Genomic DNA, 18,219 nt, shown 5'->3' on the forward strand with positions numbered 1-18,219 from the left:
ATTTTCTGCTTAAAGTGTTCACATGTTCTATTTTTAAATCAGTCATTTAATCACCATTTTTCTTTATAAAACTTTTACAGTTTCAACCCTGTTGCACCAACAATTATGATGAAAGTTCTTAATCGAATAGTGACTATAGAAGCTAATAAGGTAATTCTCTGATTAATATTACATTGTAGCTATAGAAAACCCAATTTACGTAGCATGGATCTAGAGGAATTTGAGATGCGTATTATTTTGATTTTTAGGATTCAAAAATTTTATAAGGCATGTCATTTTAGCAGATGTAAGAAATATCAATTAAAAAGCTCTTTAACCTTTTTCTACAATTAAACTTAACTTTCACATTTATGTAAATTTTCCTTTTGCTTGTCTTATTGCTTTGAGTTGTTCCTATCATCAGAAAAGTGTTTTCTGGAATCTAGATATCTTAGTTATCAACATTTCAGTTCTACTATTTTCCCCTTGTCACTTAAAAGCACACAAACAGGGACTGGGATTGTGGCTCAGTGGTTGAGTGCTTGCCTAGCATGTGTGAGGCACCAGGTTTGATCCTCAGCTCCACATAAAAAATAAATAAAATAAACGCACACACACATTTTTGAAAAATTGCAGCAACAGAACATACCATAGGCTTAGGATATAGCTCAATAGTAGAGAACTTACCTAGCATGCACAAGGCCTGATTTCAATTCCCAGCATTGCAGAAATAAAAATTTTTAAAATGAAATAAAAGTTTTATCATCTTAATCATGTTTAAGTATACAGTTCAGTAAGTAATGTTAAGATATTTACATTATTGTTAAATAGCTGTTGTTGCTTGCAATCACAAGAAGTGAAGGAAATGTCCAAGGAAGAGGTTGTTTTGAGGATTAAACATTTTAATGTATGTACAGCACTGAGTAAATAACAGCCATTAGGGCTATGGGTTTAGCTAAGTGGTTGAGCAATTGCCCACATGTATGAGAACCTGGGTTCAATACCCAAAATCACACAAAATAAGTTATATTGTACTCGTAGAAAGAAATGCCATAATTACATATAATTAACACATTTTGCCCTAAATAGTTGACATCAAAGAGTGTTAGAACTAGTACAGTTTATTGTCATCTTTATTATTTTATGTCACAGGAGCAACAACAAATGTACTAGTCAAGTCCTTCAAGCATTTATAAGATCAGATGTTATAATATTGCCTTGGGGTCTCCAAGAATGATAATGGTAGTATAGGAAATTTGTAAAGAATAGTTTAATCTCTCATGTCTTTTACCTTAGTTAATTATATTAAGAGTGTTGGTGTCTTACATGATTTTAGCCATATTTGTGTTTTTAAAACATTTTTTTTAGTTGTTGATGAACCTTTACTTTATGTATATGCAATGCTGAAAATCAAACCCAGTGCCTCACACATGCTAGGCAAGCGCTCTACCACTGAGCCACAACCCTAGCCCTATATTTGTATATTTGTAGAAATTAACATTCATGGAATTTTCTTCAGCCTCCAAGGATTGTGATTTCAAATTACATTTCCTTTTTGGCAAATAATCCATATCTAGATTTTTTTGAGGGGGTGTGGGAGTTACTGGAAATCAAAGCAAGGAGCACTTTGCCACTGAACTATATCCCCAGCCCTTTTTAAATTTTTTATTTTGAGAGAGGGTGTCACTAAGTTGATGAAGGTCTTGCTAAGTTGCTGAGGCTGGCTTTAAACTTGTCATCCTCCTGTCTCAGCCTCCCTGTTGCTGGGATTACAGGCATGCATCACCACACCTGGCCATATTTAGAATTTTTTAAAAACAAGTACTCTTTTGAAACAGTGTTTTATCAAGGACATCTGGTTTTCTGTTTTTTTTAAATTTTGGTTGTGGGTATTGAGTCTAGGTCCTTGTTCATGCTAAAGCACATGTTCTACCACTTGAGCTACATTGCAGCCCTCAAAACATTTTTTGGGTTGGGGGGGCAGTACTGGGTATTTAACCCATAGGTACTTAACCACTGAGCTATATCCCCAACCCTCTTTTCTTTCCTTTCTTTTTTTTTTTTTTTCCTGAGACAGAGTCTTGCTAAATTGCTGAGGCTGGCTTATAATCCTCCTTGCCTCAGCCTTGTACTTGTAATCCTCTTGCCTCAGCCTCCCAAGTCACTGGGATTACAGGCATATACCATGGCACCCAGTTCAGCGAAATAATTTTTAATTAAATGTGTTCTTTTTTTTTTTTTTGGCGGTGCTGGGGATTGAACCCAGGGCCTTGTGCTTGCAAGGTAAGCACTCTGCCAACTGAGCTATATCCCCAGCCCTAAATGTATTCTTAAGAAAAGTAAAAGTTAATCTGAAAGAGGAGTTCACAGCAAAGGGCAAGAAAGTTTCATAAATGAACAGTGAAGGGAGATTTACTATCTGAATATTAGCATATTATGAAACTAGAAATTATGACACTGTCGTGTCAGCACAGTAATAAAATAGAAGAATGAAAAGAGAAGACAGAACAGACTCTCCATATGTAAAGGGGAATTTTCTATATGATGGAGGGTAGCATCTTAAGTCTCTGGGGAAAGTACACTTTTAGTCAAAAAATGATGTTGAGGGGTTGGGAATATAGCTCAGCTGGTAAAGTGCTTGCCTCACGTATACAAGGCCCTGGGTTCAATCCCCAGCACAAAAAAAAAAAAATGGTGTTGAAACAATTTGATATACATAGAACTGTAAGGTTGTATCTTTACTTCATATGGTACACCTAAGTAACTTCCAGGTGAATTAAAGGTTTAAATACAGAAATAAAAATTCGAAGTGTTAGGTAAAAGTATTTAGTTTGGAGAGCAGCAAGAAATAAATCCTTAAAACCAAAAAGAACAATTGATGTAAGATTTACTTTAAAAAATGTAAAACTTAAAAAATAACAGAAGGCATTAACAAAGTTAAAATAAATGTAAAACATGGGCATGAGCACATAAGAAAATATTTGCAATTTGTAAAACAAATTGAAATACATAGTTAGCCATGGTGGCACATTCCTGTAGTCCCAACCATTTAGTCAGCTTAGTGGGAGGATCACTTGAGCCCACAAGTTTGAAAAGAGCCTAGGCAATATAGAAAGAACCTGTCTCCAAAAGAAATCATTTTTTTAAAAAAAGTATTAACACAAATATAATAAAATATGCCTTTAAAAAAAAGGATCTACAAACAGAAGCCAATACACAAATTCAGTTTGCTGGTAAACATGACAAGTGCTTGGCCTTGCTAGTAATCAGAGAAATCTATATTTAAAGACCATATCATTTTTTACTTATGAGATTGCAAAAAAATTTAGATTGATAATCAAGTTTAGAAAGATATGGAAAAAGGGTTTTCTCACATATGATTAGTAGGAAAAGTAACTGGTTATTGTTATAGACATTTAAAAAAGAGCAATCTAATACTATAGAAATATTTACATAGATAGGCAAATGTTTGTGTGTCTTTATCTGTAATAGTGAAATCTAGAAACAAGGAAACCTAAAAGAATTAAGGTATATCCATAACATTTTTTTAATGAAATATATTTAAAGGTACTGACATAATAAGATCACCACAAAATGGTATTGAGAAAATGAAGTCATAGGCTAATACATATGATCCTACTTACATTTATAAAACTGTGTGTTTTTATACACTTAGAGACCCTTATGCATATTTACAGCTATATATGCATAGAAAGTGGTCTGAAAAGGTACTAAAATATTAACACTTATGACAACGTTTGGAATTTGGGGTGACTTTTTCATAAAGAACATTTGCCACAGCTTTGGTTAGTAAATTTTAAAATAAAATTACATATTGAAAAACTATAGTATCGTACTATTTTTTTATTATAATCAGTTGTTACAGTATCCTAAGTGGGATAGGCCATCACTGGTCACATAAGTCATTTGTCAGTGAACCATTAGGAATTTCTGAAGAAGAGAGAGGTAGGTAAAATTTTCTTGCCTTATACTTACACTACACAGGTATGGTAAATTGATGTAAACATGTATAGATATATACTTAGATTGAATACATATCTTAAAAATAGACATGTATCTTAAACATATATGAAACAACTTTGTGTATGTGTACATGTATTTGTATAGTGAGAAAGCAAGAACTTAGAAATATAACTTGGTTAAACAAACAGTATTTAATACTCCTATAATTTACCTCCATTTAGTTTAGAAAATTTTTTTAAGAAAACTTTTTAAAATTTAATTTTCTCATTTTAGAATGGAGGAAAAATTATTCTCCCTGATAAAACTTCTTTAGAATTGCTTTGTCAAGGATGTTCTGGTGATATCAGAAGTGCAATAAATAGCCTCCAGTTTTCTTCTTCAAAAGGTAACTGTTAAAGACACATTCATATGATATTATTATAGATGAATAACTTTCGTGAATAACATTCATGAAATGAAATCAAACTAATCTTTTTCTATTTTTATTTGCATTTATTTATTTTTGCTGTGCTGGAGATCATATTTAGGGTGTTGCACATGCTAGGTAAATACCCTACCATTGATCTGTAATCCCAACCCAAATTAAGCATATTTTAACTTATAATTGATATACAGTAGTTCCTCTTATCTATGGTTTCAGTTTCCCATGGTTGGCTGCAGTATCAAAACACTAAATTGAAAATTCCAGAAGTAAACAATTCATAAGTTTTAAATTTTGCACCATTCTGAATAATGTGACAAGCTCTTTTGCTGTCCTACCCATTAAGTGAATCCTCCTTTTTATCCATTGTATCCACACTATATACTGCCTGAGAGTCACTTAGGAGCCATCTTGGTTACCAAATCAACTATCATGACGTCACAGTTCAAGCAACTTATTTTACCTAATAATGGCCCCAAAGTGCAAGAATAGTGATGCTGGCTGTTCATATATGCCAAAGAGAATTCATAAGGTGCTGCTTTAAATGAAAAGTTGGAAGTTCTTATCTTAATGAAGAAATAAAGAAAATTATATGACGAGATTGCTAAGATCTATTGATAAGAAGGAATCTTACCCCTGAAAACATGAAGAAGGAAAAAAGAAATTTGTTAGTTTTGCTGTCACACCTCAAACTACAAAAGTTGCATATGACCACAGTATATGATAAATACTTAGTTAAATTGAAAAGACATTAAATTTGTATATGTATATATTTAGGAAAACACATAGTAACTGGGGGGTTGGGTACTATCTGAAATTGCAGGCATCCATTGAGGTTCTTAGAACATATCCCCAGTAAGGAGGGACTACAGCTATCCACACTTTTATTGATACAATGGCTTAAAATTTTATAGATACACACATGCATGAATTTGTCATTGTTTACATACTTATATCTGAAGCTTGGTACAAAGAACTTATCTCTGTTTGAGACAAATCTTGATTCATTTATGATTTGGTACTTTACTTTTTAAAATTATTTGAAATCACTTATTCAGGAAAATTCTCTTTCTGCCACTTTAAGTAGATAGGCCTGCCAGGTTTGGTAGCACACACTTGTAATCCCAGCAATTCGGTAGACTGAGGCAGGTGGATCAAGAGTTGAATGTCAGGGCTCGGATTGTAGCTCAGTGGTAGAGTGCTTGCCTAGCACATGCAAGTCCCTGGGTTCAATCCTTAGCACCACATAAAGATAAATAAAAAAAATTAAGGTGTTAATGTCTGTCTACAACTAAAAAAATATATATTAAAAAAAAAGCTGAAGGTCAGCCTTAGCAACAGTTGGTTAGGCCTGTGGTGTAACTTCATTTTTTGTGCCTTTATTTTCTCACCCTTTATTTAAGAACTTATCTCATGGGGTTGTATAAAGAATAAGTGAAGTAAGCTGGGTACAGTAGCACAGGCCTATAATCCCAGCTATTCAGGTGACTGAGGCAGGACTATCACACAAGTTCAAAGCCAATCTCAGCAATTTAGTGAGACTGTTTCAAAATAAAAAATAAGGGCTGGGGAGATAGCTCAGTTGGTAGAGTGCTTGCAAGCACAAGCACTGGGTTCGATCCCCAGTACCATAAATAAATAAATAAATAAATAAATAAATAAATAAATAAATAAATAAATAAAAATTAAAAAATAAAAAGGACTGGAGTTGTAGTTCAGTGGTGGAGCACCCCTGATTTCAATTCCCAGTATCACAAATAATTAAATATTTTTAAAAATAAAAAATTCAGAATAAAAAATAAATGAACATGCCAAAGTTTAGTATTGGAATCTATGAGGTAGAAAAGCTAAAGTTGACCAATTTGGAACCCTACCAAATTAACATTATCGCTCTGGGCTCAGAAGTTTTAAAGTGAAGAGTGTACCTTTTTTTTTGGTACCGGGGATTGAACTCAGGGGCACTCAACCACAGAACCACATCCCCAGCCCTATTTTGTATTTTATTTAGAGACAGGGTCTCACTGAGATATTTAGTGCCTTGCTTTTTTTTGCTGAAACTGGCTTTGAACTTGTGATCTTCCTGTCTCAGCCTCCCAAGCCACTGGGATTACAGGCTTGTGCCAGCAAGAATATAATTTTTGAGTGGACCAAGAATTATATGAACAATTCCATGTTTTTTTCATTTAATTCTCTGACCTTCATAATGAAAGAAATACTGTGATTTAAGTCCTGACTGCTTGGGTTCTGATTACTCACTAATGACCTTGAGTCAGTTAAACTCTTTATATTCATTTAACTGTCATCATTATTTCCCCCCTCATAGAATTGCTGTGAGGGTTAAATAATATATATCCACGCACCAAAGGCAGGCAGTACAGTATATATAACACCATGAGAAACCAAGGTGGTACGCGTTAGTGTGTCATTTTGTACGTGAAAATTCACAATAGGCATCATGAGATTTTTTTCTTTTGGTGCTGGGGATTATGAGATAATTTTAATTAACTTTTTTTTCCCATTTTAATAGCAGCCCAAAGAGGACTCTGACATAGTTCACATATTTTATAATTATTGTCTATTAGAAAAACATTTTAATTGGAATGTTTAGTATAACTATCGGAAATGTTCTTAACTTTAATTTCATATTTTGATTTTATTTTAAATATTGTCACTTGGGTATGTGTTATTTAGGAGAGAGCAATTTATGGCCAAGGAAAAAAGGAGTATCATTAAAATCAGATGCTGCGCTGTCAAAATCAAAGCGAGTTAAAAAACCTGATCGGGTTTTTGAAAATCAAGAGATCCAAGCTATTGGTGGCAAAGATGCTTCTCTCTTTCTCTTCAGAGCTTTGGGGAAAATTCTGTATTGTAAAAGTAAGAAACTGTGCATTTTTTTTCTTTATCTATTGGATATTACTCTCAAAATGGAAAGAAGATGACACATTTTTTAAAATGCCATGTATTTGTTTCATTACAAGAGCCAGGACTAGGTTAGATACTATCTTACAGGGCTTAAGACATAGCAGGAAAGTGTATTTTGCTATTTGAATTGTTTTCTGACTGTAAACCAGATTAAATATAATCCCAGTGACTTGGGAGGCTGAAGCAGGAGGAGCTCAAGATGGAGGCCAACCTCAGCAACTTAGGGTTCAGGATACAGCTCAGTAGTGGAACACCTTTGGATTCAATCCCTAGTTCCACAACAAACAAAAAACAAACAAAAAAAAAACCTACTGTAGGCCATATCCATGTCTTTAAATTATTAAAATTATAATTTGCTAAAGGTAAGACATTGGTTCGGTTAGGCTCTAGGCAAGAGGGTCCTAGGCAAATTGATAGGTAATTTAAGGTTTCTTTTGCTTCTCTTAAATTTCTCTACTTTTCAGTAACTTGCTGGCCCCCAACCAGAAGTGTTCATTGCCCTCTTCTCCCTTTTTGATGCCTTCTGCCCCTTAGTCCATCCACCCCTATTGCTCATTTCTAACCTCCCAAATTGTCCCTCCTTTGAATGAAATCTCAAATTCCTGTTCTTTACATAGCAAATATCAGTTAATAGTCATATAATTCTGAAGGAAGAAATTAGAATTTCTATGTGGAAACTTTCATGCCACATAGGAAAAAAAGAAATGGCCATCACTTAGACGGCAATAGACAAACTCTGTCTTGGATCCTCTCACCTCTATACCTTAGTGGCCATTCTCACCTGATTCTTTTCCTTTCACCCATTTTTTTCTTCCCCATTGTTTGTTTATGACCTGTCTTGCATTAGGGGATGGAATTCCTGCTCTCCCATGCAGAGAGCAGCGTCTTTGTATATAGCAAATAAAATGTAGAGTTCTATATTGAAATTAATCAAAGGAAGAAAGCAGTCGGAGCTAGAAAGATGAAATGAGAAGTGCTTTGAGAAAATGTTTTAGGCCTAGAAAATATTTTAGGCCTAGAAAAGCAAAATCCAGACATTTGAATTTCAAATTTAGTACTTATTAATGGTAATAAAATCAGCAAACTTCCGATTATTTTACTGTCAGTAATTTTTAATAACTTGCCTTAGTATTTTGACATTATGCATCTGAAGTGTTGAAAAAATCTTCAAATAAAAGGTACTATATAATTGTAAAGATGGCATTATTTTAAATACAGAAATTTTTTTGTAGGAGCACCTTTAACAGAATTGGATTCACCTCGGTTGCCGTCTCATTTATCAGAGTATGAACGGGATACATTACTTGTTCAACCTGAGGTACGGTCTTTAATAACACTTAGTACTGTTTAGCAAGCATGTATTACATGTGTGTATATATACAATGATATTTTGATCAAAAGTATATATGTGTTTATGCTTCTTTTTATAGGAAGTAGTAGAAATGTCGCACATGCCAGGAGAGTTATTTAATTTATATCTTCATCAGAACTACATAGATTTCTTCATGGAAGTAGATGACCTTGTGAGAGCCAGTGAATTTCTCAGTTTTGCTGATGTCCTCAGTGGTGAATGGAATGTAAGACCATTTGACCTATATGTTTTTGTTTGTATTTCCCTAGACCTAAGAAAATAAAGTTTGCTTTTATCCTTAATTATTTGACATAATTTTGCGACTTCTTAATTACTATGCTAAAATGAATTCATCCAATCCAGTGTTTGTAATGAAGCTTCAGTAAATTATCTGATTTTTCTGTTGATAATATAGCATTATATTTTCCTGAAGTTATTTTCTGATTTCAAAATTAATATATTTACAATCAGAAAATTTAACAGCCATTGAAAATTGAACTGGGATTGTGGCTCAGTGATAGAGTGCCCACCTCACATGTGTGAAGTGCTGGGTTCTATCCTCAGCACTGCATGAAAATTAATAAATAAAATAAAGGCATTGTGCCATCTACAACTAAAAATATTTTTTAAAAAAGAAAATTATAAAGACAACGACTGTATGTTTTGCTATTCACTGTTCATTTAAATTTTTTAAAAAATTTGAAACTATTATAAATTTTTTTTAAAATTTGAAATTATTATAAAATTTGTAAATTAACTAGGGGTTAGCTTAGCACAGATCATGTACTTAGCATGCATAAGGTCCTGGTTTCAATTCCCAGCACCAAATTTGTTTTTTTGTGATAGGGTCTGGCTACATTGACTAGGGTAGTCTCAAACTCCTGGTCTCAAGTGAGCCTCCTGACTCAGTAAGCTAGCACTATAGGCATGCTCCATATTGCGAACCTCTGTGTTTTTTCTTAATATCTTACAAGTACAGCAGCCATTAGCCACATTTGGCTCTTTTAAATTTAAATTAAACTAAAAATTTAGCCATGTATTTCCAGTATTTGATAACTGCATGTGGCTAGTAGCTACTGTATTGAACAACCCTACCACAGAACATTTCCATCATTATAGAAATCCTTCTGGACAACACAATTTTAATATGTTAATATTTCTCTGTTGTAAATATTGAAATGACATTAATAACTAGATTTTCGTAACTCGGCAGTTTTGTGTATGATTTTTGGTTTTGGTTTTTGTGTTTTTCCTCTAGGTATTGGGGATTAAACTCAGTGGCACTCTTCCTCTGAGCTGCATCCCCATCCTTTTTTGTGTTTTCTTTTGAGACAGGGTCTAAGTTCTCTAGACTGGCCTCAAACTGGGGATTCTCCTGCCTGTCTCCTGACTAGCTGAGATTACAGACACGTGCTATCATGCCTGTCTCATTTATTTAATTTTTAGAATAATTCTTTTTTTAGAATAAATATTTTTTGTTTGTCACATAATTTTTTGTACATATTTATGAGGCTCAATGTGATATTGTTATTCATGTATACAGTGGGTAGTAATCAACTCTGGTAATTAATATATTATCAACTTAAACTTCTGTCATTTCTTATATCTTCATATAATTGCTTCTTTTTTATTTTGAAATTTTCTAACCTATACATAAGTTGGAAGAATAGTACATTGAAAACCTGAATACCCTTGCCAGCCCTAAAAATAATAGTGCTACAAAATTATTTGAAGCAAAGTCAACTGTGACAAAAGAATCAAATACAATGGGTGGCACACATCTGTAATCCAACTACCCAGGAGTTTGAGGTAGCAGTATCACAAGTTCCAGGCCATCCTTGGCAATTTAGTGAGATCCTATCTCAAAATAAAAAAATAAAGAAGGCTGAAGATGTAAGTCAGTGGTAAAGCACCCTCTAGATTCAGTCCCTGATACAGGGAAAAAAAGAAAGAGAGAGAGAGAGAGAGGAAGAAAGGAAAGAAAGACTGAATATATATATGTGTGTGTGGTGTGTGTGTATACATATGTATATATATTTTAATATTTTTGTTAGTTGTTGATGTACCTTTATTTTATTTATTTATTTTTTGTGGTGCTGAGAATTGAACCCAATGCTTCACACATGCTAGGCAAGCACTGTACCACTGAGTTACAACCCCAGCCCCAAAGCTGTATATTTTTAAGATTTTGTTCACTATTTTTTTTATGTTTTGCTAAATTTGCTTAATCTCTGTATTTACATACTTGTTGACTGAATAATTGGAAAGTAATCACAAACATAACACTTAATACTTAAGCATGTATTTAAAGGGCTGGGGTTATAGCTCAGTGATAGATTGCTTGCCTAGCATGTGTGAGGCACTGGCTTCAATTCTTAGCAACTCATATAAATAAACAAAATAAAGGTCCATTGACAATTTTAAAAAAAATTTAAAAAAAATTTTTTTTAAAAATCTTTCTTTCTTTTTTTTTTTTTTAAATAAAAATGTATGTAAAGTTGTTTACCCTACCCCTATCCAGGACCCAAGCAGGGTTCGCTCATTGCATTTCATTCTTTGTCACAGTTGAATTTGCTTTAAATAATTTTGTAGCACTATTATTTCTAGGGCTGCAATAATGTTGGAGAAAGTGAACACATAGTAACCAAATATTTAAGTTAATTTTTGTGTATGTATCAATAATACTATTTTGTAGCTGGTATGGTGGCACATGCGTATAATCCCAGTGACTCAGGAGGCTGAGGCAAGAGCCAGCCTCAGCAGTTTTGCAAGACCCTAACCAATTTACTAAGACCCTGTCTCAAAATAAGAAAAATTTAAAAAGCTGGGGATGTGGCTTAGTGATGTGGCTTCAATCCCTAGTACCTAATAATAATAATAATAATAATAATTAATTTTGTAAATCTCTTACATTTCACATCTTGTCTCATTTGTTAGACACGCTCTTTACTCAGGGAATATAGTACATCTATAGCTACAAGAGGTGTGATGCATTCCAACAAAGCCCGAGGATTTGCTCATTGCCAAGGAGGAGGATCAAGTTTTCGACCCTTACACAAACCCCAGTGGTTTCTAATATTTAAAAAGGTAAGAATAAAGTTTAAAAGTATACTTTGAATGAATAAGTGAACATTAATATGTAAATATATATATAAAGCTGTTTTGTTTTTTTAAGTGAAAAGAGAATAAGGTTTTATTTTAGTAAAATAGTTGCTGAAGCCTACAGTTTTCTTGGAATGATGACGATAAAGTGTAAAAAGGACCATTTTCTTCAGGTCTTTTTTTTTTTTTTTTTTTTTTTTAAGGGAAAAACATCAAAATTTGAAAGTACAAATCTGTTTGTTGATTGAACTTTAGGGAAATCAAAGTTTAGTTATATTTTAGTTTTAGTTAAAACACCCTAGGGTACACATTTCAGTTAGAAGGAATAAGTTTGAGGTCTGTTATACACCATAGTGACTACTAGTTAGTCACAATACAATGTACAGTCATGCATCACTTAACTACACAGACACATTCCGAGGACTTTTAACATTGGGGCAGAGAACGTTCAAGAACTGCATTGTTTAAAAAAAAAAAAAAAAAAAAAAAAAAAGCATTGTTAAACAGGTTCATGGTTGTGTAAACATCATCAAGTGTTCTTATACAAGCCTATATTATATAGGTTAATCACTTAAATATGGCCTCTTGATACAAAGAGATAGGTACATACAAGATATGTGAGGTTGTTGCTGATGTAACATAATATTAGATAATGCTAGGAAAATTTTAAAGGATTCAGTCTAGATAAACTCTCAAAAGTATGTTTGTGTATATAAACTCACACAGTTTGTGATATAATAAACAATTTATTTGGAACACATCTATTATTTTTTAATTTCATTTTCCTGTCGTGTGTTTTTTTTTCCTTTTCCATACAGTATCGGGAAAACTGCTTGGCAGCAAAAGCACTTTTTTCTGACTTCTGCTTACCAGCTTTATGCCTCCAAACTCAGCTGTTGCCATATCTTGCTCTGCTAACCATTCCAATGAGAAATCAAGGTACTCAGAGGTTTTCCTTTTTTCCAAGAAGTAGTGTTTTATGCCAGTTTCTTTTTGTGAGTCATTCATGGTTATATACTAATAAGTTTTTCTCCTTTCCTTTATTTTTTGATCCAGAATTAATACATGCTTTGTGTTTAAAAAAAAAAAAAAAAAATAGTGGTGCACAGCTGTAATCCCAGCAACTCAGAAGGCTGAGGCAAGAGGATGGCAAGTTTGAGGCCAACCCAGGCAATTTAGAGAGGCTCTGTCTCCAAATGAAAAGTAAAAATGGGCTGGGGACATAGCTCATTAGTAGAACCTAGGCTCTGAGTTCAATCCCTCTAGTACCAACCACCCATAAACAAAAATACAAAATAAAAATTCAAAGTACCTCCCCTTTAACCCTTTAAGGTAGGTGATCTGCTTTTGATAGATTAGTGTAAATTCTCCTTTTTTCTGTGCCTATAGAAATAGGTAGAATAAGACAAATTAATTTGCTTTTATCACTTACCATGGATAGACTTCCATATTTTATAAGTTAATGTCAAAGTACCAGTACTAAAAGATATTGAAATCTAATATATTTTTTCAAGATTTAAAACTTTATTTAGCTTATTGATGAATATTTTGCCTGACTTCAGTATTACAAATGGTGCCCATTAATAATATATTTTCAAGTTTCGAAATTATAAATAATGCTACAAACACTTAGGCAGTACATGCTTGGACAGGTCGTATTTCTTCTGGGATTTACTTTTCTGTGAACTTCACCAATTTTTCTGTCAGTTGTTTGTCTCTCTCTCTCTCTCTCTCTCTCTCTCTCTCTCTCTCTCTCTCTCTCGGTCCTGGGAATTGGACCTGCTCCACCACTGAGCTACATCCCTATCTCTTTTTGTTTGTTGTTTGTTTTAAAGACAAGGTCTTGCCAAGTTGTCCAGGCTGGCTCAAATTTAGATCCTTCTGCCTTACTTTCTGAGTAGCTGAGCATTATAGGCATACCCCATTGCACAGGTCCAACTGTTGTTTCTGGTTTTAATATGTATTTTAAGGGCCACATTTCATTAACAGTCACATGGTGCCATTCTTCAATGTAGAACAGAGGAGTTGTGTAATACTGAAAATGTTAGTAATCTGTATAACTCGTCAAACTTCTTAAAAATTTTAAAGAGTTTACCTTTTGGGCTATCAGAAGAAAGATCAAGGATAGCTATCTCCTTTAACACAAGAAACTTTAAATTTGTACCATTTGAGAGTATTGATATCTAACATTTTAAAAAATTTGTTCTTAATTAGTTATACATGACAGTAGAATGCATTTTGACACATTGTACACAAATGGAGCACAATTTCTCATTCTTCTGGCTGAAAAATATGGAATGCTTCACGAATTTGCGTGTCATCCTTGTGCAGGGGCCATGCTAATCTTCTCTGTATTGTTCCAGTTTTAGTATATGTGCTGCCAAAACAAGCATGATACTTAACATTTTTACATGTTGTGTATTCACTGACAAAAGTGGGACAAGTGTTGAGCAGTTGACACTATTAATCTTGGGTCAGGATCTAGAAGTTTCCTTATTCTTGCCAAATTTTTGTAAAGATTATGCTAATTTTTAAACCTTTATTTTGAAGTAATTTCAAATCTAGAAAAAGATGCAAGAATAATACAAAAAAATTCTTGTATACTGTTTACCGGGATTTTCTAGTGTTAAATTTTTATCCATTTGCCTTATATACACTTTCTTTCTCTGTACACATAAGGACACATGCAAATTCTTTTCTATCTTGTTTGAGTAGTTGCGGATGTGATGTTCCCTTAGTCTTAAAACATTTCAGTATGTACATCCAGAAAACAAGGACATTCTACATAGCCGCATTATGTAAATCAAAATCAGGAAATTAATGTTGATACACTTCTACTATTTAGTTTATAGACTCCTTTTAAATTTTGCCAGTTTTCCAAATAATATATTTTATAAAATAAAAATGTTTTCATTTTTTCTCTTCTTGTTCACAGTCCAGTGTGCAATCACATGATGCCTATAGATATATAAGTGCCACACCTCTTTAGTCTCCTTTGATCTGTAATAGTTCCTTAGTCTTTCTTCGTCCATGACCTTTTAGAAGCATGTGGGACCATTATTGCATACACTATCCCTCAATTTGATGATTCCTCTTGATTGGATTTCAAGATGCATATTTTGGGCAGTAATACCACAGAAGTTATTCTGTCTTCTCAGTGTATCATGTCAGGAGAATATAATGATATATAATATAATATAAAAATTAACTTTAGGGACTAGGATTGTAGCTCAGTGATAGAGTGCTTGCCAGGCATGTGTGAAGCACTGGGCTTGATCCTTAGCACCACATTAAATAAATAAATAAATAAATAAATAAAGTATTGTGTCCATTTACAACTAAAAAAAAATTTTTTTTAAAAAGTTAACTTTATCGATTACTGCTGAAGTTAACTATTATAGTTTGGTAAGATGATATTTCTCATGTTTTCCAATGTAAAGTTAATAAGTGTTTTATGAAGAGATGCTTTGAGACTGTGTAAAGACCCCATTTCTCAGCCAGGCTCAGTGGCACACATCTGTTAATTCCATTGGCTCAGGAGGCTGAGACAGGAGGATCTCAAGTTCAAAGCTAGCCACAGCAACTTAGCAAGGCCCTAAGCAACTCAGAGAGAGACCCTGTCTCTAATAAAATATAAAAAGGACTGGGGATGTGGCCCAGTAGTTAAGTGCCCCTGGGTTTAATCCCTGGTACCAAAAAAAAAAAAAGAGACCCCATTTCTCATTAAAATTTCACCCATCGGGGCTGGGGTTGTGGCTGAGTGGTAGAGCGCTTGCCTAGCATGCGTGAGACCCTGTGTTCAATCCTCAACACCACATAAAAATAAAATAAAGGTATTGTGTCCACCTACAACTAAAACAATTTTTTTTCACCCATTAATTACAGCATCCACTGATGATGATATTTTGAATCTGGGATGATTAACACATTTTCTTTAATGCTATATCATTCCTCCTACATTTGTTAGTGAAATATACTATCAGGTATAATTTTCTTCCCCCCGCCTTTTTATTTACTTATTTGATAGGTTGTATATGTTAGTATGAACTCTTGACTCTTATTTCTTCAGTTGTATTTCTTGCTATCATTATTTATTTTGATCTCAAGTTGTCCAGATTGGGCTAGTGGGCTCTGCTTTAAACTAACTCTACCTTTTGATGTATCCCCAGAACTCTTTGAATGCTTTCTTATTTTCTGAAACAAAACATCCCAGATTCCTTTTATACTTTCTCTGCACCAGTTCTAGAAATCAGGAATTTCAGAGAGCTCTGGGTCCTTTCAGTAGAAATAATACTTAAGAGACAGGATTTGAGCACTAGGTGTGGTCGTTGTTATTAGAATATCATTGTTTCTAGACTCTTCCAGTGAAATAAAGCTAGGAAATGTGTGTAAAACATGAATTCACACCAGTACATTCCATTTCAGTCTTAACACCACAGTTTATTCTGACCTTTTTCCTTTCCTTATTTGTATCTCCCCTTTGTTTTATTTTGTTTTATTTTGTTTGTAGTACTGGGAACAGAGTGGTACTCTATCATTGAGCTACCTCTCCAACTGGTTTTATTTATTATTATTATTTTTTTTTTTTTTTTTTTGTACCTGGGATTGAACCCAGGGACACATAACTACTGGGCCACATCCTCAGCCCATTTTTGTATTTTATTTAGAGACAGGGTCTCACTGTGTTGCTTAGGGCCTAGCTAAATTGGTGAAGCTGGCTTTGAATTCACAATCCTCATTCCTCAGCCTCCTGAGCCACTGGGTTTATATGTATGCCCACCACACCCGGCTCCTATTTTATTTTTTTTATTTTGAGACAGAGTCTCACTAAGCTGGCCTCAGACTTGGGATTCTCCTGCCTCATCCTCCCAAGTGGCTTGGGGTTATAGGCGTGTGCCATCATGCCCAGCTTGTATCTCCCTTTTTGTTTTGTTTTTGTAGTGCTGGGGATTGAACCCAAGCCCTTGTGCATGTGAGGCAAGCACTCTACCAACTGAGCTATATCCCCAGCCCCTGTACCTACCTTTTGAATATTTAAAAAATCCATCTTCCATTTTTCTAAATGTATGTAGTTATTATTTACTCAGTTTCTCTATACCGTGTAGTGGATTTTGAAAAGGTATCGAAGAACCTTCATGTTAGATTTGTAAACTTTAAAAGGGCTATAAAATTTTGTTCAAAGTAGGATGTCTTGGCTTTTCTTTTTTAGTGGAGATTTAACCCAGTGGCATTTACCACTTATCCACATCCCCAGCCTTTTTCTTTCTCTCTTTTTTTTGTAGACAGGGTCTTGCTAAGTTGCTGAGGCCAGCCTTGAACTTGTGATCTTGTGATTCTCCTGCCTCAGTCTCCCATGTCGCTGGATTTCAGGCTTGCAACACCATGCCCTACTGGCTTTTTTTTTTTTTTTCATTATAAATTTTTATTCCATTTCTTTTGCTTTCATTTACTATGCTGGTTTTAGTCATTATTTCTTTAAATATCTTTTTGTGCTCCTTTCTCTATCTCTTTCTCTCTTATTCCTTCATCAGGGTATGCTGGTATTTAAAAGTGTCCCACATTTTTCTGAGAATTTGTTCATTTTTCTTCATTCTGTTTTCTAGTTTTTGATTGCCTAATTTCTAGCAATAATATCTGAGTTTGCTGATTCTTTTGTCTGCTAGTTTGGATGTACTCTGGTGAATTTTTCAATTTGGTTATTGTACTTTTCAGGTTCAGAATTTTTTTTTTTAAATATTTTTAGTTATAGAGAGACACAGTACCTTTATTGAATTTATTTATTTTTATGTGGTGCTGAGGATCAAACCCAGTGCCTCATTTGTGCTAGGCAGGTCTTTTACTACTGAGCTACAACCCAGCCCCAGAATTTGTTTGGTTCTTTTTATATATCTGTTGATGTTTTCTTTCTTTTTTTTTTTTTTTTTTGAATAATTTTTTAGTTGTCGATGGACCTTTATTTTTTTTTATTTATATGCGGTACTGAGGATCAAACCCAGTGCCTTACACATATTAGGCAAGTGCTCTACCACTGAGCTACAACCCCAACCCTGATATTTTCTTTTTGATGAGACAGTCTCATTATAGTTTTCTTTACTACTTCAGGCATGATTTCTTTTTTTTACCATATTTATAATGACCCTCCAAGTCTTTTTCTATTAAATTTATGTCTGACCTCTCAGAGGCAATTTCTTTTGCCTGCTTTTTCCTGGGTATGGGTCACGCTTTCTGTTTCTTTGCATGTCTAAGCATTTTTTTGTTGAAAATTGGACATTTTACTCTCTGTATTAGCAATTCTAAATTCTGATTCTTCTCCATTTTGGGGGCTTGTTATTGTTGTGTGCTTACTTGTTTTGTGACTTGGCTAAACTGTTTAATGAAGTCTTATCTTCTGCAGTATGAAGCCATTGTCATTTCTCAGAGAGCTCTGTTTTGGGTATGTCCACTCAGTCACCCACTTATG

The 18,219-nt window shown here is 33.9% G+C and overlaps 1 protein-coding gene and 1 non-coding gene across 4 annotated transcripts in view; one reads left to right on the forward strand and one right to left on the reverse strand.

The window, feature by feature from the left end:
* Window positions 1-18,219, forward strand: part of Rad17 (RAD17 checkpoint clamp loader component) — a 37,800-nt gene that overhangs the window by 13,389 nt on the left and 6,192 nt on the right. For all 3 annotated transcript variants that reach the window (XM_047555568.1, XM_047555570.1, XM_047555569.1), the window contains exons 9-15: window positions 81-150; window positions 4,237-4,348; window positions 7,076-7,258; window positions 8,539-8,624; window positions 8,737-8,883; window positions 11,595-11,744; window positions 12,578-12,698. In XM_047555568.1, the coding sequence (XP_047411524.1) occupies window positions 81-150; window positions 4,237-4,348; window positions 7,076-7,258; window positions 8,539-8,624; window positions 8,737-8,883; window positions 11,595-11,744; window positions 12,578-12,698 (869 nt within the window). The remainder of the gene's footprint in view (window positions 1-80; window positions 151-4,236; window positions 4,349-7,075; window positions 7,259-8,538; window positions 8,625-8,736; window positions 8,884-11,594; window positions 11,745-12,577; window positions 12,699-18,219) is intronic.
* On the reverse strand, window positions 14,046-14,152 carry LOC124987779 (U6 spliceosomal RNA). The gene has a single exon (XR_007109288.1). It is a non-coding gene; the product is annotated as a U6 spliceosomal RNA (small nuclear RNA).

The sequence above is a fragment of the Sciurus carolinensis genome, chromosome 6, assembly GCF_902686445.1.
Source record: "Sciurus carolinensis chromosome 6, mSciCar1.2, whole genome shotgun sequence".
Classification (NCBI taxonomy): domain Eukaryota; kingdom Metazoa; phylum Chordata; class Mammalia; order Rodentia; family Sciuridae; genus Sciurus; species Sciurus carolinensis.